The sequence below is a fragment of the Euphorbia lathyris genome, chromosome 1 (assembly GCF_963576675.1).
Source record: "Euphorbia lathyris chromosome 1, ddEupLath1.1, whole genome shotgun sequence".
NCBI lineage: Eukaryota > Viridiplantae > Streptophyta > Magnoliopsida > Malpighiales > Euphorbiaceae > Euphorbia > Euphorbia lathyris.
The window spans coordinates 42565964-42587878 of record NC_088910.1 but is presented as its reverse complement, the minus strand read 5'-3'; the positions used below and the strand labels follow the sequence as shown (position 1 = coordinate 42587878).

General features: G+C 38.0%; 1 protein-coding gene across 4 annotated transcripts; it reads right to left on the bottom strand.

The window, feature by feature from the left end:
• Window positions 1-293: 293 nt before the first annotated feature.
• Window positions 294-5456, bottom strand: LOC136229991 (AP-1 complex subunit mu-2-like). 4 transcript variants are annotated; one of them, XM_066018899.1, is made up of 12 exons: window positions 5266-5456; window positions 5029-5185; window positions 4557-4703; window positions 4359-4421; window positions 4086-4262; window positions 3897-4000; window positions 2815-2922; window positions 2253-2349; window positions 1926-2023; window positions 1588-1729; window positions 1371-1493; window positions 294-512 (listed from the first exon to the last, which is right to left on the bottom strand). In XM_066018899.1, the coding sequence occupies exons 2-12, from the start codon at window positions 5155-5157 to the stop codon at window positions 414-416; spliced, it is 1287 nt and encodes a 428-aa protein (XP_065874971.1). In that variant the 5' UTR covers window positions 5158-5185; window positions 5266-5456; the 3' UTR covers window positions 294-413. The 4 variants fall into 4 exon arrangements, with proteins under 4 accessions (XP_065874971.1, XP_065874980.1, XP_065874967.1 ...); XM_066018908.1 differs by having other exon boundaries at window positions 5403-5443; XM_066018895.1 differs by having other exon boundaries at window positions 5029-5456.
• Between the last annotated feature and the right edge of the window lie 16459 nt (window positions 5457-21915).

Genomic DNA, 21915 nt, shown 5'->3' with positions numbered 1-21915 from the left:
CATTTAACATGGATTACATATTGTGAGCTTTTCACATAAATAGAATTTCAAATATAATTAAAGAATTTCAAATTCATATTACCAAAATGTCAGAAAGTTCCAACTATGTGCATCAACAATTTAAAATGTAATGCAAACATTTCTGTGCAAATAATAATTATATGGCGGATCATTAACAAAATCTAACAGTCATGTTTCACTGCCTACCACTGAAACCCAGTAACACGATACCAATTGATACAGCAAAAAAGTTGTGAAACTAACACAAAAAGGTGGAGACATTAAAAAAAATATAAAAAAAAAAAACTCTTGTTAGATACCAAAATTTTGGGGAAACTTTCTCTTGGAAATATACAGGTTCCATAACAATGTGTATTTACACTACTCCAAGAGGTAATATGTCAATATACCTTTTATTGTAGTCTTAACTCATATTCGCCAGCCATTGTTATGTATCTAACCCACGGTAGAGCCTGGTATCCACTTTTCTCAATTACCTTAAGGTAGCGAACCTACGAAATCATACTATCTATTATCAAATTTGAAGAATATGTATTCTCATATCCATTTAAATTCAAACAAGAGATGGTCGGTTAACAGAAACATCCTGAGAGGACAAATGCAAACAAAAGTGAAACAACATGCTTATACTAACTAAAGCAGTCTGCAATTTTGGGAAACTCTCATCGTGCTACCTATGATATCAGTGATTGATTAAAGAACATGTATCTTAATTTTCTGCAAGCTTTGCTGTTTAAGCCACCAACCAACAGCATAGGAAAATCCGAGAACAGGCCCTCCTTATCTAGTTAATTTGCAGCTCTATAGAAGGTTGTCAAAAATTCCCATTAGGCTACTAGCTAGATGGCGAAGTCCCTAAATCATGATAAAGGCAGCTGAGGGCTCGGAAGTCTCCTGGTCGGATAGAGGCAGAACATTCATTTTTTTCCTTTCTATGATTAGCTAGGTTCCTACAAGGTTATGAGACTAACTGTGAATTAATTTCTTCCTTTCTATGTTCACCTAGATTTTCATACAAGGTTATGGAAGTCACTGCTTTCTTCTCCAACACAAAAGTTCATTACATAGGACAATACACGGTCTTAACTTTTGATATTAGGAAAATGTTACACCTCAATATTTGAAATCATATAGATGTGCTAATATGGCAATATTCAAATGGCTTATGATTTAGTTTGGGCTATAAGTTATAAGCCCGAGGGCATTATTTAAAGCTAACATTTTCAAATCAGCAGAACTAAACAGCTAAAATTCCCCTCAATAGCCCGTCCCATTCAATATAAAGCACCAGGTTAGGCCAAAATATGTACGAAATCCCCATAAAAAGATATATATATATAGAAGAATACCTGAATGCCAGAGACAGTAAAATATGGTATCTCAAACCTCACTCTGATGGGAGGTTTTCTCTCAGGGGTTGTTTCTTCAGCTGTTATACTAGGAAGACTAAATTCAGCCCTCAACATATACTCCTGATCATTACAAACAAAAGAGTTTCATTTTACATTTTTTTTCAAATATAATAGCAGTATAAAACATCATCAATGAGACTGAACAAATTCTTACCTTAATACCTGGAAAAGATTTTATTTTCCAGAGCAAACAATCATGTTCTGGGGCATATGAAGCTGAACCCATAGATGATCGGATATTAGGATTTGTGGCATCAGATGGCACTGGCAATTCAATTTCAACATTGGTTGCAGTGCTGTGCCAGAACAAAAGAGCCAAATTCACAAATAATAGTGGGGCTCCCAAAATAAATCGAAAAGCAGAGCACAAGTTTTAAAAATAAAAAAGCCATTTTTCACAATAATTTAAACATATTCAGTTTCCATTTCTTAAATCAACTAGGTCATTATTATTTTATTTTTATTTTTATATATATGAATGATGAAACTTACCTGCGTTCCTTAAATTGGCTTCGAGCTTTTACCATTATCTCAACTCTACTCCTAGAGTGCCTTTCAACTTGAGCTTCCACCCAAATCAGAGGTTTCACCTGAAACCTTAAAAAGTAGAGCTCAGACTTTAAACATGTCCAATAAGTCATATAAATGATTGGATATCGATGCACAGGGCCAATCAACTGATATGCTGCAAGGCAATCATACATCTCAACCACATGCATCACTATAAGTCTATAAACATGCCACCAACCAAACCAAATTATTGAAACAACGGAATAGAAAGAATTGGCAGATCATACGAGTTGCATAAAGCATTGAAACCTGAGTGCCAAGCCTATACGTCATCAGATCGAAAGATCCATCTGGTGGAATGAAGGATATCGTCCGGTCATTTTCAAATCGAGCCAAACGTACACATCTAACAGAAAAAAGAGGGGGGGAAAAGCAGATTAAAGAAGGAAGGGTAAAGGTCAGCAAAAAAAGAAAAACATCAAAATGATTGGCAAAATACAAGCATGCAGATATCATCAGATACACTTGAGTCTATTAGCATGCAGACGTATGTATTTGGTAAAGCTACTGTCTATCACATGGTAATAAAATGGCGGCCTGGCGCACTACGCGTCCTCGCTTAAGCGAGGGTCCGGGGAGGGGTCCCACCACAAGGGTGTACTGGGGGCAAGCCTTCCCCTGCCAATTTTTTTGACAAGAGGCCACTCCTAAGACTCGAACCCGTGACCTCTCAGTTCACACGACAACAACGTTTACCGTTGCGCCAAGGCTCGCCCTCATCACATGGTAATAAGGAAAAAAAAAATACATAATGTACATGATCATGTGAAATTGTCACTAAGCTAAAGAGAGGCATATTTAGGGAACCTACTGATGGAACTTGATATCATCCAGATCAATAGCTTTCCCTTTTGTTGCTCGTCCTTGAGCCTCCAGTAGTAGTCTATCATTTAGGCCAAGCTTACATTCAGGCATTCCACTACAGTAAATGATTCATTGTTAGTGTTAATTACAGAATATGTATGAAATAGAAAATATTGAAGATAAGAACTAAACTGGACAGAAGACTATTTTCAAGAGAAATCAAAGAAATGAGCCGTATCTGCCATCTACTTATTATAAAACTGAGAACCTCACTACAAAACTAGTACATAGAAATTCAGATATGAATGAAACAATTTTTGCTACATGGCTACAGCCATCTTGGAAACTTTGATAGCCTGTCTACAAAATGTCTTAAGCTTTTTCTATTCTAGTGACAGGACATATTCTGGAAACAAAAGGAGAAATGTTTTGCTGTAATTTTAGCTTCAATTAAGAATGGAACTTTGTTATCAACTCTTTCCATTTCAGGTATACTGTCTCAAATAATCCAAAAAGACATTACCTAGGGATCCTATCCGTAACCTGACACTTAGGTTCTTCTATTACCTTCCTCATTTTCTACTCCAAGAAAGTTAGATAGTAGCCGTCATCAACAACAAATTTTCCTCCTTTTTCATTAAAAAGTTTATCCTATTATTTATTAAAAGTTTTATGAGTAACACTTAAAGCTATAAGTTTCCAGACACACTAATTACCTAGATTAAATAAATTACCAAACAAAAATGCACTTTCTGCAATTCTGAAGTGGTCTAAGTAGCAATTCAATAGGCTCTTCACATTGCTTTTATTACTTTATTTATTTTTATTTTTTGTTATCTACCTTATCTATACTGTTTTGTAAAAGGCAACCATCTGACATATCTATTAAGATTTATTACAACTCAACCAAACGTTAGAGGAATTATAAATTCACTGTACCAAAACAAATACACTGAAAAATATAGTTTACAAATTTCATTTGCAGCCCAGAAGAAAAAAAAATATCCATAGAAAATGCTATTTTTTCATAAGTACACCTTCAAAGACCTTTATTTACACCAAACAACTTGGAAGAAAAAAGTCATGCACCTCAAATACGTTCTCATCTTTAAAGCTCCAACAACATCTGAACGTATTATTTGACCATTGCTGTTGACAAGTATATTGACACTTTCCACCACATCCAAGAAAACCTGATCAAACACGAGATAAGTTTCATTATGTCATTAGAAGTCATCTCAATTTAGAATCACCAACATGAAGAAAAAATCAACTCACTTCATTCTTTTTGTACCGTATCCCTTCACTGCGCCAGGACACAGCATTCGTTACAGCCATCGGAGGTCGCTGACCAACTTCCATCTTATAAGCATCGGTCTTGATAAACTCACTGAGAATCTTTGCTTCAGTATATTGAGGGAAACCAAAGTCCATGATTTCATCAAGCAACTCATACTATCAAATGAATAAGACATCATTATATTATATCACCAGTAAATGTGTCATTTCTAATTTCATTCTTTTCATTACAAGACTAGCTAGTTCACTCACCACTACGACAAAGTTATCTCTCAAAGATTCCTCTTCTAGCTCTTCAAAATAATGCTTAAACACCTGGTCCAGTTGCATGGAACAAACCAAAAAAAGAAAAAACAATCCAATCATGCACAGACCAACATTAGAATTCTATATTAACACCGGGAACAGAATAAAATTGTAGGCAGGGCCACAGCAAAACAAAGCGCTTACATCCACAACACGGTGGAGAAAGAGAAGAATGCTGGCGGCATTGCAATTCTGCCTCGATGCAGTCATCAGGTAAACATTGTTATGTAGAATATACATGTAAGTAACTCCATTGTCATAGACCACTGGATCCAGTGAGTGTGGATCTCCCTAAAACCAGATCAAACAAAATCAAATAGCTAGAATTGGAAACTGAACCGCCTAATTCTCCAATCAACGACATTTAAAATCACACAAACAGTTTTCTCAAAAAACAAAATCACAAAAACAGAACAAAGTAAAAGCTCACAACACATTACTGCGAAAATGGTAATATCCATATATATAATTCAAGGCACAGTTCCACAAGAAGCATAGCGTTTTTATCACTGATCAAAAGACTTCAACATCAAAATTCAAAAGATCAAATAGCACATGAAAAGAAAAGATGTACGTCGTAATAAATGTAGAGATATAGAGAAAGAAGGAAGAGGACCTCTTCCTCGATGAGCTTGGTGAAGAAGCGCTCAGCCTGAACAGCGGAAACGTCACCGCGATAATCGCGCCAAATCATAACACGGCCTTTGATATCCAGAAGAAAGAACGCCGAGGCTGCACCTGCCATCTATCGGTGTTGCAGGTGGAACTTTTAACTGTATGTTTGAGATGAAAACCGAAATAATATGAATGGAATGGAAGAACGAAACCTCAATTCAACGAATGATTTATTAACCTAAGCTGTGAGATTGATTTGGAATCTCAAGAAATTAATAAATCAACAATATCTGAGCAGATTATTTCCGGTGAAGTTGAACTTGAATAGATCATCCTTTCGTTTTCTTAATTTCAGAAAAATTAAGAAACAAGTACCATAGTCTGAGAGAGGAAAGTCGTGCACTGAACAGCACTTCAATACGAGTGAGTCGCTTGCTGATTTATCATTTAAATTAAAATATTAAATAATTATTTAATTTAATTACAGTCATATGGCTCATATTTAGGGGTGTTCATCGGTCGGTTCGGTCTGAAAATCGAACCGAACCGAAATAACCAAAAACCGAATAACACTTAAAATGAGAACCGAACCTAACCGAATAATATTAGTAAACCAAACCGAACCGAACTGATTATTTCGGTCGGTTCAGTTTTCGGTTTTAACATATACTAACTAGTTAAAATAAAAAAAATAAATTAATATTTATAATTTTATAAGTTCTAATTAATCTAGTTTAATCTAAAATTTTAAAAATAGTTATGCAAGTTGAGTAGCATATAACATAAAATTTAGGCAAAGTTTGAAAATTAAAAATTAAACTTTATTAAAATGTAATTATAAAAAAAAGATGTCAAATCAAAGTGATTCAAAATTTAAAGATATAAATAGTTGAATTTCAATCTTCTATGAACATAATTCGCATTACAACCATAATTTGCACTAATGTTATTGATTTGATCAGTATTAGTGCAGAGTTTAAACAGTGTTAATATATTGTTCTTAGTAGAATAATATTCGTATTAGACTTAACATTGATAAAAAAAAATCTAAATAGTTACGTTCTTTGGATGATCGGATGAAAATGCAAAGTCTAGGTCATATAAAGTCTCTATCTAAATTATAAATATAATTAATCTCTATTTCGGTTGGTTCGGTTAATTCAGTTATTTTTTCATAAAAACCGAACCAACCGATATTACAGATATTTTTAAATATTTTAAACCGAAACCGAACCTAATAGACTGAAAACCGAACCGAAAAAACTGAAATTCATTGGTTCGGTCGGTTATTTCGGTTCGGTTCAGTTTTTGAACACCCCTACTCATATTACCCCAAAACTATATTTTTGAAAATCAATTAAATACCTAAACTACTAAAATCACCAATCAAGCCTCCAATCTATATAAAAATCAATAATTTTTATCCTCTTATCTTTTTTTTTTGGTAAGAAGGGAAGAAAAAAAAACAAACAAACAAAAACCTAACTCGGGATCAGTCTAGGAAGACTGACCCCAATCCTATCCTCAAGAAGAGAAGGTAACAGAAAAGAAGGAGGAACGGAAAGGGTAGAAACACTTAACATCCCCCCATGCCCAGCAGCTGCCAAGCGATCCGCCACGCGGTTTTGCTCCCTATAAATATGGGAGAAGGTAAGAGAATCGAAGGCAGGACGAAGCCTCAAGATGGCTTTAATGAGATTCTGACTCTTAAGACAAACAGCATGTCTATCCGAAATCCTATTGATAGCCTCCAAATTGTCAGACTCCACCGAAAGTCTTTTAACACCCATGCGAATGGCGAGTTTAATGCCAGACAAGATCCCCCAGAGCTCTGCAGTAAAGGAGGAGTCCGTACCTAAGTTATGGGTAAACCCAGCCAGCCAGGCGCCACCAGCATCCCGAAGAACTCCACCAGCAGCAATTCTGCCATTACTAAGGCAGGAGCCATTTTTATCCTCTTATCTAATAATATTAAGAATGAATAGTAATTTAATCCTAATATAATAATTAAACATAGGCTATGAAATATATTAATCTCAAGTCTCAAAAAGGATCTAAGATCAAAAAGAATTTAAATGAAATAAAGTTAGAAGCTTTATTAAGAAGGAAAAGATCCCGACTTTGAAAATAGGAAGGGAAAAGGTAGAAATCGTAAGAAAAAAATGTTTTAATTATGTATTTAATTATTGGATTAGAATTAGATTACTATTTCTTCTTAAGATCATTCAAAAAGAAGGTGTGAATTGTTGATTTCTAAATAAATTAAGGATTTAATTGATGATTTTAGTAGTTTAGAAATCTAATTGATTTTTAAGCTATAGTTTAAGGATGAATATAAGTGTTATGCCTTAATTATATTTAAATAGTATTTTTTTGGTGAATTAATAATTGTTATTTTTAACCACTTCATTTACCTTAAAATTCTAAATTAAATCAATTAATATTTTTATATTTACTAATATTTATTTTAATATTTAAGAAACAGTTATCTCATTTATTAGTTTCAAAACTTATAATATTATTATAATATTATTTAGTATAAATATTATTATAATATTAAATATTTAGAATTTACCAAAAAAAGATATTAAACGTCTAGAGTCTATTTAGTTTAACTGTTAGTTAATAGATGTCGTCGTTATTGTTAGTTGTTTACTGTTGCAGTTAGCAATTTACTGTTGATGTTAGTTATTTATTATTAATTGATTAATTATTAATATCTAGTAAAATTGTGATTAACTGTTTTTTTTAAAACCAATTGTGATTAACTGTTGTTGTTAGCATGTAAAATGTTTAAAATAAACATATTTTAAATTAATCAATAAATAAATTATAAAAATAAAAATTATAATAAATAAACTAATAAAAATTAAAAATAATCATTTATTAAATGGAGTAAAAACTTATTTTTTCGGTGATAATATTATAAAGATAAGAATAACGTTAGAGATGAAATGTATTTTGTGGAAATAATAATGATAATAATGTCAATATTAAATAAATACAAACAGTTGTTCGTAAAAAGATTAAAAAATAAGTTTTTTTTTATGAAAATCACAAAAAAAATTTTTTTTTTATAAAAAGCTCCAAAACGATGTTGTTTCCATATTAAAAAAAAGCTAAAAGCAGATGTATATAAACATAATCAAACATTATACTTTTGCGGTTTAGAGTGAAATACTAAAACTGCTTCGAAAAGCTGAAATAAATACTCTCTTAAAATTCAGTACTTAATTTTTCAACATTTAATTTTCAGTTCTATCGTAACTTATACATTTTTCCCTAATTTTTTTCTGAGTGGATATACTCTAATCTAAAAAATGGTAGAATTTCATTTTGAACGGTTCTAACATAGAGCAATTTTAAATGTGTGCAATAGCAAGTCGGGTTTTTTCCATAACCAGGCTAAATAACAACATTTTGGCTTTGGCTAGGGAAAAAAGTAAATAGTTTATTAGTGAACACATTTATTTTAAAGTTACTAAATTTGTTCTTGCGTTTATTTTTATATATGAAAGCGATACGGTGTAAACCTCTAACATTGGCAGTTAAGAGCAATTTTACTCTTAATGTTAGCAAGTTGGATCAATTTCAGACATCATTATAAAAACACAAACATTTTGTTCCCTATTCTACACCAGTTGCCTATCAATTGGATCTAAAAAAAATTACATTTTTTGTGATTTAATAATAGAATTGGAAATTAATATTTTTAAATTTAATAAAAAAAATTAATTTTTTTCTAAAAACTTTCACGTCTATTCGTATGGTTGTGATCTATTACTAATTAGTGATAAAACGACGCACATATGAAGTGTAGATGACACGAATAATGACTGAGAAGACAGTTTAATGAATTATTTCTCAAATTGGCACAACTTGTCGTTATGGGTAAAGTTACTGCCAAGGTTAAGAGTAAAATTACGCCATTTTAAATGCTAAGGGTAATGTTGCTTCTGGCTATCAACGTTAGGATATTGTTATACTTTATTCCTACATGAAAATACAAAACTATCTTTAGTAATTATATAATTAAAAAAAACTTATTTTTTAGTTCTAAAATTTAATTAGTATATTTATAATGAAATTTTTATCAAGCCGTAAACAAAGTCTCTTCTGGCGGAAAACCTAGCGCAGGGTTCTAATCTAAGTTTTGGCTCTGGTAAGAGTTGTCTCTCCGGAATCGTGAGAGGTGTCTCACGTTATTGCTCTGAGGTGGTCGTCTGCTGCAGTTGATCTAATTGTGGAAGGTGTGATGGAAAACAACTTGGCGCAACTCTCAATTGATGAGGAGGAAAATGAGGAACTGGAACTACAGCCACCAGCGATGGCTGAGATAGAGGGGTCTGCTATGGGTCGACAAGTTTGTGGCGGATAAAACAATGAATTTTTTGGTTATGAAGAATTGGATCGCAACCTTATGGCTCCATGGCAGATGTGCCAATATCCAGGAGATAAGTTCTAATATGTACTCTATAGAATTTTTCCACCCTATTCATCGTGATAGAGTACTCTCGGGAGGTCATTGGACCTTCGACAACTATGCTTTGGTTATGAATGAGTGGCCTTATAGGACCAATCCGGAATTGGTAGAGTTAGTACTGATGCTTATATGGATTCAGATTCATGATTTGCCGATTGGTGCTATGACAGAAGGGATTAGAAAGCATATATGGGTTTAAGGAACTTTATTGGAACTTTCCTGGAGTATGATGTCAATAATAATGTGGGTTTAAGGAAGGCATATATACGTATAAGGGTGGTCATCGATGTGCGCAAACCTTTGAAGAGGTTTAAGAAGATTAAGAGAGGGAAGGATGGCTGGTCGATAGTGATTTTGAAGTATGAAAGACTCGGGATATTCTACTATCTGTGTGGCCTATTGAGTCATTCAGACAAATATTGTGAAAAGTTATTTGAAAGCAAGGGAGAATATGTGGATAGGGAATGTGGGAATGGATTAAGGCTCCGATTAGGAGGGGAGGGGATTAGAGTGGTGCTCGTTGGCTCAAGGACGGGCGTGATAGTGGATGGGGTGAGGGGATGGAGAGCCTCAGGTAGGGGGGCTAGAGTGGTGATACTTATAGATATCTCTAATGGTCAGAAGGTGGGATGGGGCATTGTAGGGAACGGAATGTGAAGGTACCGGAGGTAGCAATCTTTGTTATATCCGGTCCAAGGGTGAATGTGCAGAGTGTGGTTTGTTGTAACAGTGGCACGGATGGGATAAGTCTGGAAAGTGATGAGGTGATACGAGAAGATGATGAGTTAGAAATGGAGCTATTGGAAGCAAGGAAACGTAGGAGGGAGGGTGTAAGTGGGGATACGGGTAAAGGTCCATAGCAAGTTGAGAACAATTCTATTTCCCAAGGGGATAAAGAGAGTTCTGGTAATAAAGCATCAGCAAGCCATGAGAGTAGGGGCCGCCGGGAATCATGAATCTGCTCAGCTGGAATTAGGGATGTTCAACAGTCGGTTCGGTTTGAAACCCGAACCGAACTGAAATAACCGAATACCGAATAACACTTAAAATGAAAACCGAACCTAACCGAATAATATTAACAAAGCGAACCAAACAGACCAAGTATTTCGGTTCGGTTCCGTATTCGATTTCATCATTTATTAAATAAATTATTTATTATTTATTAGTTTATGTTATATTATTAAAATATGTATATTAAACATTCATGAATCTAAACTAAAAAAGTCACTCCTAGTTCGCAATGTACAGTATAAAGTAATGTTTTATTAGTATTCATGAATATTATTAAACACTCGATAGATTACTTATTGTACATTTTTTAGGAAGATAACTGAACAATTTTTTGTTAATTCAAAAAATTGAAACTCAATCGTCCTAAATTAGGATATATCCTAACGTTATGATAAATTGATAATAGATAACTAATCAATAAGATAATTAATATCATAAAGTATGAGTTCTTTTTTTTTTTACAAAATATATGTTACTTTAATGCAGTAATATTATGAAAATAGATTATGTGGCTCAGGACTCTTGATAATCAGATAATTAATAATTAATTTTAATTTCGGCCGGTTTAGTTAATTCGGTTATTTTATCATAAAAATCGAACCGACCGATATTACCGAGATAATTTAATATTTAAGACCGAAACCAAACCTAATAGAACAAAAAATTGAAATTCATCGGTTCGGTCGGTTATTTCAGTCCGATTCAATTTTTGAACACCCCTAGCTGGAACTGTCGTGGTTGGGAAACCATCAGGAACTTCGTGCATTGAAAGATGTGATTAATTCCCAAAAGTCGAATGTGGTATTTTTAATGGAAACTTTGATTAAGGAAAGAAAAATTACAAGCATCAGGCATCAGTTAAAGTTTGGTGGCAGTGTCGTTCTAAATAGAAGGGGATGGAGTGGCGAATTGACACTTCTCTGGAAATCAGAAATAAATGTTGATTTGGCAGGGTACTCGGATCACCAAATTGATGTTATGATTACAAATTCTGATACGGTTAAATGGAGATTTTTTTGGTTTTTTATGGATATGCGAATCGAAACAGGCATGGGGAGTCGTGGGATCTTTTGAGGTTATTGGTTAAGGCACCATCGGTTCCATGGATGTTGTTGGGGGATTTTAATTATATACTACACAGTGAAGAGAATGAAGGGGGAGCCGCATATCCTCATAGGCTAATGCGAGTGTTTACACGAGCTGTGATCGATTGTGAGCTATCTGAACTCCGTATGAAGGGTAGTAAGTTTACTTAGGAGAGGGGTCGTGGCACTGAAGGTTGGGTTAGGGAGAAATTGGATCAGGGTTTTTCTTCAGTATGATGGTTGGAATTATTTATGGATTATTGATTGCAGAATGGAGCAGTGGGTTATTCGGATCACAATCTTATTAGTATTCAGCTTGTCCGACGTGTGAGAGCGCCTAGCAGGAGAAAATTCCGCTTCGAGGCTATGCTGATTAAAAAATAGGCATTTTTGAATTCGGTCAGAACCCACTGGACGAATAGTAGAGAGTTGTCACTTACCAGCAAGCTAGATGCCTCCACGTTGATGAAGGATAAATGGGGTCGGGAGTTCAATGCCAAATTCTAGAAGAAGATAATGCATTGGCGCATGATGATGGAGCTCTCATATGACAGAATTGATCAACACTCAATCACATAGTATTACTTAGCCAAGTGAAAATTAAATGTTGTGATGGAATAGGAAGACACGTTTTGGAGGCAAAAAGCAAAAATGTTCTGGGTTCTGGATGGGGATCGCAATACAAAAAAATTTCATGCAAATGTCAAAAGTCGAAGAAAACAAAATCACATAGCAGGACTTACTTCGGAAGCAGGTTAGTATATCGATAATTTCGATGAGTTGTTAAACCATATGCGAGACTATTTTGATTATGCATATTCTTCATCTATTTCTGTCCCCTCGCATATGGTGGAAGTTGGATCGGAATTGGTAGAGGCTGATATGGATGGCATGCTAACCGCCTCATTTACCTTTGAGGAATTTATTGATGCACTCTTCTTCATGCATCTGGATAAATCCCCGGGACCGGACAGGTTAAACCTGATATTCTACCAAGAATTCTAGGATCTGATTGGCCAGGATGTGGTTGTGGCTTGCATTGAGTGGTTGGAAAATGGCAAGCTTTCAGAAAGATTGAATGAGATGGTAATAGTTCTTATCCCCAAGTGTAATACACATGGTTCCCTTAAAGATTTTAGGCATATATCTCTTTGCAATGTGTTGTATAAATTGATTGATATGGTTTTAACAAATAGGTTGAAGGGCATCCTTCCGGTAATCATTAGTGATACTCAGTCAGCTTTTGTCCTTGGAATGTCAATTGTGGATAGTGTGAAAGTGTCTTTCTTAGACTATACATTTCATGAAGCGCCATAATATAGGTGAGTTAGGAGAGGTTTCCCTCAAAATTGACATAAGCAAGGCCTATGATAGGGTTGACTGGGGATTTTTGGAGAATGTTATGTCCAAAATGGGTTTTAATGATAAATGGGTTCATGGATCATGTGGTGTGTTACAAAAGTCAAGTACAAGGTTACTGTGAACAATGACTTGACAGATACCATTATACCTGAGAGAGGGCTCCGACAGGGAGATCCTTTGTCTCCTTATCTCTTTATAAATTATGTTGAGGTTCTATCAAGATTAATTTCTCAGACTAAGGAAAACAACTTAATTACTGGCTGCAAAGGTGTGTAGACGGGCCCCATCGACTACACACATGTTCTTTGCTGATGACAACTTCCTCTTGATGCGGACATCCTAACTGGGATCACTGATCACGCGCGCTCTGGCGGATCCTCAGACATCAGACCCACGGAGGTTGTACCTAGGAGGGCGGATCCCCAGGACATACGGGCGGGGCGGATCTAGGAGTACACAAGGAGGCGTATCAACATCTACCCATGGGCGGATCTCTAGGTTTACTTCCTTCCGAAGGAATTCACTAACAACCCTAACACTCCGTACCTGTACCTTTGTACTGATTGTCGGGGCGTATTACCTATTTTACCCTTTTATTGTTAACCGTATTGTAACCCTAGTAGGGGTAGTCCTTGTCCTTTCTCTTATCTTTAGGGGGATATATTTAAACCCTCCTTTTGCAAGGATGAGGCAACTTTTTATCAATCAAAATCATTCTCTTTGAGAACCTAAGGTTTATACCTTGTTTATTGGGATTCACTCCTTCTAGTTTAGCTAGAGAAGAACCTCTTTGTTGGTTTATGATTAAAACCTTCATTTATCGCTTTCAATCTGTATCAGTTGGTATCAGAGCCGATCGTTTCCTGACCCGAAACTTCTTTTGGCAATGGTTCAACCACGACAACCGTAAGATTCCATGGAGACCAGTGACCGGAGGTATGAGGAGCTGAGGGAGCACCTCGCGGAGCAGATCCAAGCCAGCCATGAGTGGCAGAGGCAAACCGACCAACGGTTCCTGGAGCTAGCCACCTCTCTAGAAAACTTCAAACTGGAGGTTCTGGCTCTAGTCCGACCAACCGCGGGAGGATCAACCCAGAGAAAGGAATGAGTCCCTGAACAACAGCTTCCACAAATGGGTCCTAGGGATCCTGAGGTAAGAAGACCCAACTATGTCCTTGTTCATAATGCTGATAGTGATAGTGATGACTTTAAGGGTATTGGGGATGATGATACCGTTAGAACTACGAGGGATGTTGGGCCTGTTGACAACCGACGCGTGGGTGTTGCTAGAGTATACCCAGGTCTAGGAAACTTTGATAGAGATGATGCCTTTAAGCTAAAAATAGACTTACCATCTTTTGGAGGCGAACTGGATATAGAGGGATTCTTAGACTGGTTATCGGAAGTTGAACGATTCTTTAATATGCTGGGATTCCTGATGAGAGGAAAGTGAGGCTGGTGGCGTATCGCTTGAAGGGTGGCGCATCAGTTTGGTGGGATCAGATGAGGGAAGAGAGAAGAAGAGGGGGCAGAGATCCGATTAGATCTTGGCTACGGATGAAGGCGATACCGCCGGATTATGAGCAGTATATTTACAGCTCCTACCGGGGATGCTCTCAAGGGACCCGAAGTGTCCATGAGTATACCTCAGAGTTCTTGAGGCTTTCGACAAGGGCCAACTTGTCAGAAACTGAAAGCCAAAAGACCTCTAGGTATCTAGAAGGGTTGAGATACAACATCCAGGATCGTATTGGCACACAGATGGTGGTTCGGGTACAAGATGCCAGGAATTTAGCCCTCAAGGCTGAATCCCAACTAATCGGGAGATCCAGGAGATCCGCCACTACTGAGTATACGCCTGGAGGAAGAGATAACATGAAGCCTTATGACAAAGGCAAGCAGGTGGTGAGTGCCAGTGGGGCCAAGGTCAACAGTGTAGGAAGGGGATCTGTCGGAGATACTAGGCCGTACAAGGAAGCACTTATACCACCTAAGAGCAATAATCCGTACATGAGGCCAGCGCCTTTTAAATGTTTTCGGTGCAATGAGCCAGGCGATAGGTCCAACGAATGTCCTAGGAGGAAGAGCACCAACATGGTGGAGAGGTATGAAGATGACTATGACGAAGGGGATGAAGTGTTTTGTGAACCCTTAAGAGAAGATGATGATGAGGCAGATGAAGAGAGATAAGCCATTCACGTGGTACGGCGTTTGTTAGTCTCCAGCCGGATAGAGGGAGATCAGAGGCACCGACTATTCAGGACCCGCTGTCTTGTGAAAGGTGGACGATGCAATGTGATAATAGATAGTGGGAGCCAAGAGAACATTGTGAGCAACAGCGCCGTTCAGAAATTCGGGTTGTTGGTGGAGGCGCATCCCGACCCCTATAGGGTGGGGTGGATCAAGAACGTGGGTGAACTTAGAGTGAACCAGAGATGCAGGGTACCTATTGTGATTGGTGATTATAGTGATGAAGTCTGTTGTGATGTGGTCGATATGGATGCCTGCCACCTATTGTTGGGCCGACCCTGGCAGTTTGATAACGACGCCATCCACGCAGGAAGAGAGAACACTTACAGATTTGTGAAGAATGGGGTGAAGTTCGTACTTACGCCAATGATGAGAGAGCCAAAGGCCGACGAGAAGTCTACCTTGGTAGTCTGTCCTACACACAAATCATTTGTCAGCGAATGTGAAGAGAGCCAGATGGTGTATGTGGTAATGGTTAAGGCGAATCATGAATCCTCCCAAAGGGGCGAAAGGGAGATGCCGAATGAAGTGACCCGCCTACTTGGCGAATACCAAGATCTATTCCCTGAAGGGCTGCCGAGTGGGTTACCACCTTTGAGGGACATCCAACATCATATCGATCTTGTGCCCGGGGCTAGTTTACCAAGCCTCCCTCATTATCAAATGAGTCCAAAGGAAAATGACATCATGAGGTAGAAAGTGGAAGAGCTCATTGAAATGGGATACGTTAGAGAAAGTATGAGTCCATGCACCGTCCCAGCCCTACTTACGCCCAAGAAGGATGGATCTTGGCGGATGTGCGTGGATAGCAGGGCTATTAACAAGATCACTATCAAGTATAAGTTCCCTATTCCAAGGTTGGATGATATGATAGACCAACTTGGCGGATCCTGAGTTTTCTCCAAGATTGATCTCAGGAGCGGTTATCATCAAAACGAATTCGATCTGGGGATGAGTGGAAGACCGCCTTCAAGACCAGAGATGGATTGTATGAGTGGTTAGTTATGCCATTTGGGATGACTAACGCCCCCAGTACGTTCATGAGGCTGATGAATCAGGTGCTTCGCCCGGTGATTGGAAAATTTGTAGTTGTGTATTTTGATGACATCCTGATTCATAGCGAGACCTTGGTGGAGCATGTGGAGCATTTACAGATAGTGTTTGACCTGTTAAGGAAACACCAGTTATACGCCAACACTAAGAAGTGTGATTTCATCATGGAAAGCCTGGTTTTCCTTGGGTTCGTGGTTAGTGGCGATGGGGTCCAAGTTGATGGGGAGAAGGTAAGAGCCATCCGAGAATGGCCTACTCCGAGGAACGTGGGGGACATCAGGAGTTTTCATGGGCTAGCAACATTTTATCGGCGATTCATTAAAAACTTCAGCTCGATAGTCGCCCCGTTGACGGAATGTTTGAAGAAGGGAAGGGGGTTCGAGTGGGCGGATGCCCAAGAGGAGAGCTTCGCCCTGATCAAGGAAAAGTTGAGTACAACGCCCGTGCTGGCGTATCCCAATTTTGATAAACTGTTCGAAGTTGAGTGTGATGCCAGTGGAGTTGGGATTGGTGGTGTGTTGATGCAAGAAAAGAGGCCTATTGCATATTTCAGTGAGAAGCTCTGTGAGGCACGGCAAAAGTGGGCAACGTATGATCAAGAGTTTTATGCTGTAGTTATGGCGTTGAAAGTGTGGGAACATTATTGGTGGGGAAAGAATTCATCCTCTACACTGACCACCAAGCTCTCAAGTACCTGGGAAGTCAGAAGCAACTTCGAAGCTCCATGCATACCCGGTGGTCCGCCTTCATAGATAAGTTCCCCTATAAGCTTATCCATAAGGCTGGAAAACAGAACAAGGTGGCGGACGCCTTGAGTCGAAGGGTGTCACTAATAAAAACAGTAAACCTGGGAACCGATTGTTTTGAACACATCAGAGGAGAATACTTGGCGGATCCTGATTTTGGCAGTATGTGGGAAAAGTGTCAGCACCAGCATGGGGATGGGGCGTATCACCTGATGGATGAGTATCTCATGAGGGGCAACCAACTTTGCTTACCCTGCACTTCCATCCACGAGAAGGTTGTTCGTGATCTACATGGCGGATCCCTGGGAGGGCATTTTGGGCGAGACAAGACATATGAAGCAGTGAGCTCCCGTTATTTCTGGCCTAAGATGAGGAGAGATGTTGCCTACTTAGTAGAACGATGCTATATTTGCCAGACCGCCAAGGGACGCACTACAAATGCTGGCTTGCAGCTACCCTTGCCTGTACCAGAAACCATATGGGAGGATCTGTCCATGGATTTTGTCCTAGGGTTGCCCAGAACTCAGAGAGGCATGGATTCCATCTTTGTCGTGGTTGATCGGTTTTCAAAGATGGCCCACTTCATACTATGTCGCAAGACTAATGATGCCTCAGCGACTGCTAAGCTATTTTTTAAAGAGATTGTCAGGCTACATGGCGTACCTAAGAGCATTGTCTCGGATTGTGATACGAAGTTCCTCAGTCGCTTCTGGCGGACGTTGTGGGATCTGTTTGATACGTCTCTGAAGTTTAGTACCACCGCCCACCCTCAAACAGACGGACAGACAGAGGTAGTCAATAGAACTTTGGGAAACTTACTGCGTAGCAAATGTAAGGATAAGCCCAGGATGTGGGATGTGGTTTTAGCCCAAGCTGAGTTCGCCTACAACGGCTCTGTACATTCGGGAACCGGGAGATCCCCATTTGAAGTGGTATACATGAAGACCCCGAATCACGTCCTTGATATAGCCCATCTTCCTAAAGGAAACGTGACTGCCAACCAGCTGGCCAAGGATTATGTACAGATGCACCAAGAGGTGAGAGAGACTCTTGAGGAGAGAAATCAGAAATTAAAGGCTAAGGCGGATGAGCACCGCAGGGACCTACAGTTTGAAGTTGGGGATGAGGTTATGGTATATTTGGGCAAAGAGAGACTCGCCAACGCCCCAAGCAGCAAGCTTCGGCCTAGGAAATACGGGCCATATAAGGTCACCAAGAAGGTCAATGCCAATGCCTATCATATAGCATTGCCGAATTGGCTTGGAAAAATCTCACCAGCGTTCAACATAAGCGACCTTAGCCCGTGGAAGTCGGATGGTCCTTTGGAGTTCAACAAGGACGAATCAGTGCCGAGATCTTTTAAAGAATGAGAGAATGATGCGGACATCCTAACTGGGATCACTGATCACGCGCGCTCTGGCGGATCCTCAGACATCAGACCCACAGAGGTTGTACCTAGGAGGGCGGATCCCCAGGACATACGGGCGGGGCGGATCTAGGAGTACACAATGAGGCGTATCAACATCTACCCATGGGCGGATCTCTAGGTTTACTTCCTTCCGAAGGAATTCACTAACAACCCTGACACTCCATACATGTACCTTTGTACTGATTGTCGGGGCATATTACCTATTTTACCCTTTTATTGTTAACCGTATTGTAACCCTAGTAGGGGTAGTCCTTGTCCTTTCTCTTATCTTTAGGGGGATGTATTTAAACCCTCCTTTTGTAAGGATGAGGCAACTTTTTATCAATCAAAATCATTCTCTTTGAGAACCTAAGGTTTATACCTTGTTTATTGGGATTCACTCCTTCTAGTTTAGCTAGAGAAGAACCTCTTTGTTGGTTTACGATTAAAACCTTCATTTATCGCTTTCAATCTGTATCACCTCTTTTTTTGGGCCACATAATCTGAAACCAAGACGATTGTGGATTTGTTGACTAGGTATGAGCAGGCTTCTAGACAGGCAGTCAATCTTAATAAGTCGGGTATTTTTTTCAGTGCAAATGTGAAGGAGGATGTTAGAGCAAACATAAAGAGTATTCTAAATATTACTAATCCCCTTGATACAAGTCATTATTTAGGGGTCTTATCCCTCATAGGGAGATATAAGAGACGTATTTTCCTTTTCTTAATTGACAGGTTAAAAAGGAAATTTGGAAGTTGGGGTCATTAGTTTCTTTCTAGTGTAGGGAAGGAGGTATTGATTAAATCAGTGGCCCAAGCGCTACCGACGTTCTATATGAGTACTTTTCTTCTGCCTCATTCTGTTTGTGATGACATGCAGAAAATTATGAACTCTTTCTGGTGGGGTTCGAAACTTGAGGGTAAACGGAGTATCCATTGGTTTGGCTGGGCTAAGTTGTGTCATGGAAAGGAGCAAGGGGCCTTGGATTCCGGGACCTACATATGTTCAACTTAGCCTTGCGGGGAAAGCAGGGTTGGAAATTGATTCGTTTTCTGAATACTCTAGTGAGTAAGATATTCAAAGCCAAATATTATCCAAATGAGTCTCTTCTGATGCCCAAATTAGGTAACATTCCTAGTGTTATTTGGCGTTGTATATGGAGTGAAATTGATGTTTTATGGTTGGGCTTGAGAAGGAAGATTGGTACTGGACGGGATGTTAATGTGTGTTAAGATCCCTAGGTCCCAAATCTGCATGCATTCTTAATCAATTCATTATATGTCCCAGGTTTGGAGGACATGAAAGTGGCGGACATGATATTAGAGAACTTGAGGGCATGGGATAGAACTAAGGTGGCATGGTGCTTCTATGAAGAAGAGGCTGAAGCTATTTTATCCGTTATTATCCCATACAGGGAGATTGAGGATGAATGGGTATGGAGTTGGACCAAGGAGGCGATGTACACGGTTAAATCGGCTTACAAGGCGGAAATGGTAGGGAGAAATGATGTTAAGGCGTCAGAGGGGTGGAAGGAATTGTGGCTTTTACTAGTGTCGCCTAAAATGAGAAACTTTCTTTGGAGTCTTTGTCAAAGGTGTTTATCGACACGCACTAGACTTACCCATAAAGGTGTTAATATTCCTCATAGTTGTCCATTTTGCAGATCAGAAGTCGAATCTGATGAACATTTGTTTGTCTGGTGTGGAGTCGCTGACGAAATATGGTGAGCAGCGGGTCGAACCATTCCATCACTAGGCGTTGTTGATTTAGCGGACTGGCTACTTGGTCAACTGGAAAGAATTAATTCTGATGAAATGGTTCGGATTTTGACAATTATCCATGCTATTTGGAATTGGCGGAATCAGCTCGTGTGGCTAGACAAGTTGCTGAATCCATAACAGTATCTCAAGAACACCAAGGAAGTCATCAACGACTAAAGAGCGTATCAGCTCGTGTGGCTAGACAAGTTGCTGAATCCATAGCAGTATCTCAAGAACACCAAGGAAGTCATCAACGACTAGAGAGCGTTTCAAATGGGTCTTACTGTTGGAGTGGATTGCGGGGCTAGAAGATGCAACATGCGTAGGGAGGGATGGTAGCTTCCACGCCACAGTTTTGTCAAGTGCAACGTGGATGGGTGATATTTATGAAACTGAAATTGAGATTATTTCAGATTCCACCCATTTAATGGAACTGAAATTGAGATTATTTTATTTTAAGGTTTAAATTGGTGACTGGAATTGAAATTATTTTAATGTTTAAATTAATGACTGCAATTGTGAAACTGTATTGAGATTATTTCAAGATTTAAATTGGTGACTAAAATTGAAATTATTTCAAGTTTTCTAATCTTTACCATATTTAACCCTCACCTTTACCATATTTAACCCTCACCTCCATAAAATTAGCTAAATAATCTTATTTTAATTAACCTTCTCTAACTCCAACAAACAAACCTCCTCTAACCCAGGAAAAAAAAAAAAAACCTCCTCTAATCCCAAAAACACAGATAGACCCTTTAAAAGAAGTATATTACAAATTGATCTCCAAAAAACTCTAACCCCAAAAACACAAATAGACCCTACAAATAGACCCTTTAAAAGAAGTATAGTACAAATTGATCTCCAAAAAAAAAAAACTCGCAAACCCTTTAAAAGGAGTAGATCTAATACACAAATAACTTGTCCAACTGTCCCTCAATTTTCAATTGTAAAACAATAACTCTTGTAAAATTTATCCAATTATTGGAATTTTTTTATCCTGTGCTTAAACGTTTTATTACAATCTCAAATCGCAAAAACGTTTTACGCCATGAAAATTGACTATTTCCCTCCATAAACACCTTTTCATCCCTAAGGTCCCAAAACTTTAAATAAAAAAATTCAGGTTTAACTAGAATTTGAAGAAAAAAAAGAATAGAAAATTTCTGATTTAACAGAATAAATTAAAGAAATGAGAATTTGAATGGAAATTTTTTAATTTACCGTTAGATAAATTGAGAATTTGATTACTCAAATACTGATTTTTTGAATACAAAGAACTGATTCTCACATTCCACAAGTTATATTTCACAATTGCAGACCATATTTCAGGTAAAGGAGTACAGATTGATCTAGAAGTGCAACTATATTTTTTTTCCCCTAAAGGCTACACTTAAAAGGAGTGTTTTATAAATTGATCTAGAAGTGCATCTATATTTTTTTTTTTTACAGTTCGTAGACTACACTTGAAAAGGAGTGTATTTTTTAGGATTTCTCCTATTTCTCGGTGACTTAAAAAGGATCCTCCATTCTGGATAGGCTAGAAAGTAAGTTTAAGTGGATCCTCTCCAATCTGGATAGGATGAGAGATGATTTGAGATCATCAACCACTCAAATCAAACCTTAATTGGTTGCAAATAAGGGTATTTTAATAAATCTATAATGCAGACTAATTTATGAAAAAATAGGTTATATAATGCAACGGGACAAATCTAAAAACACTGCTAAA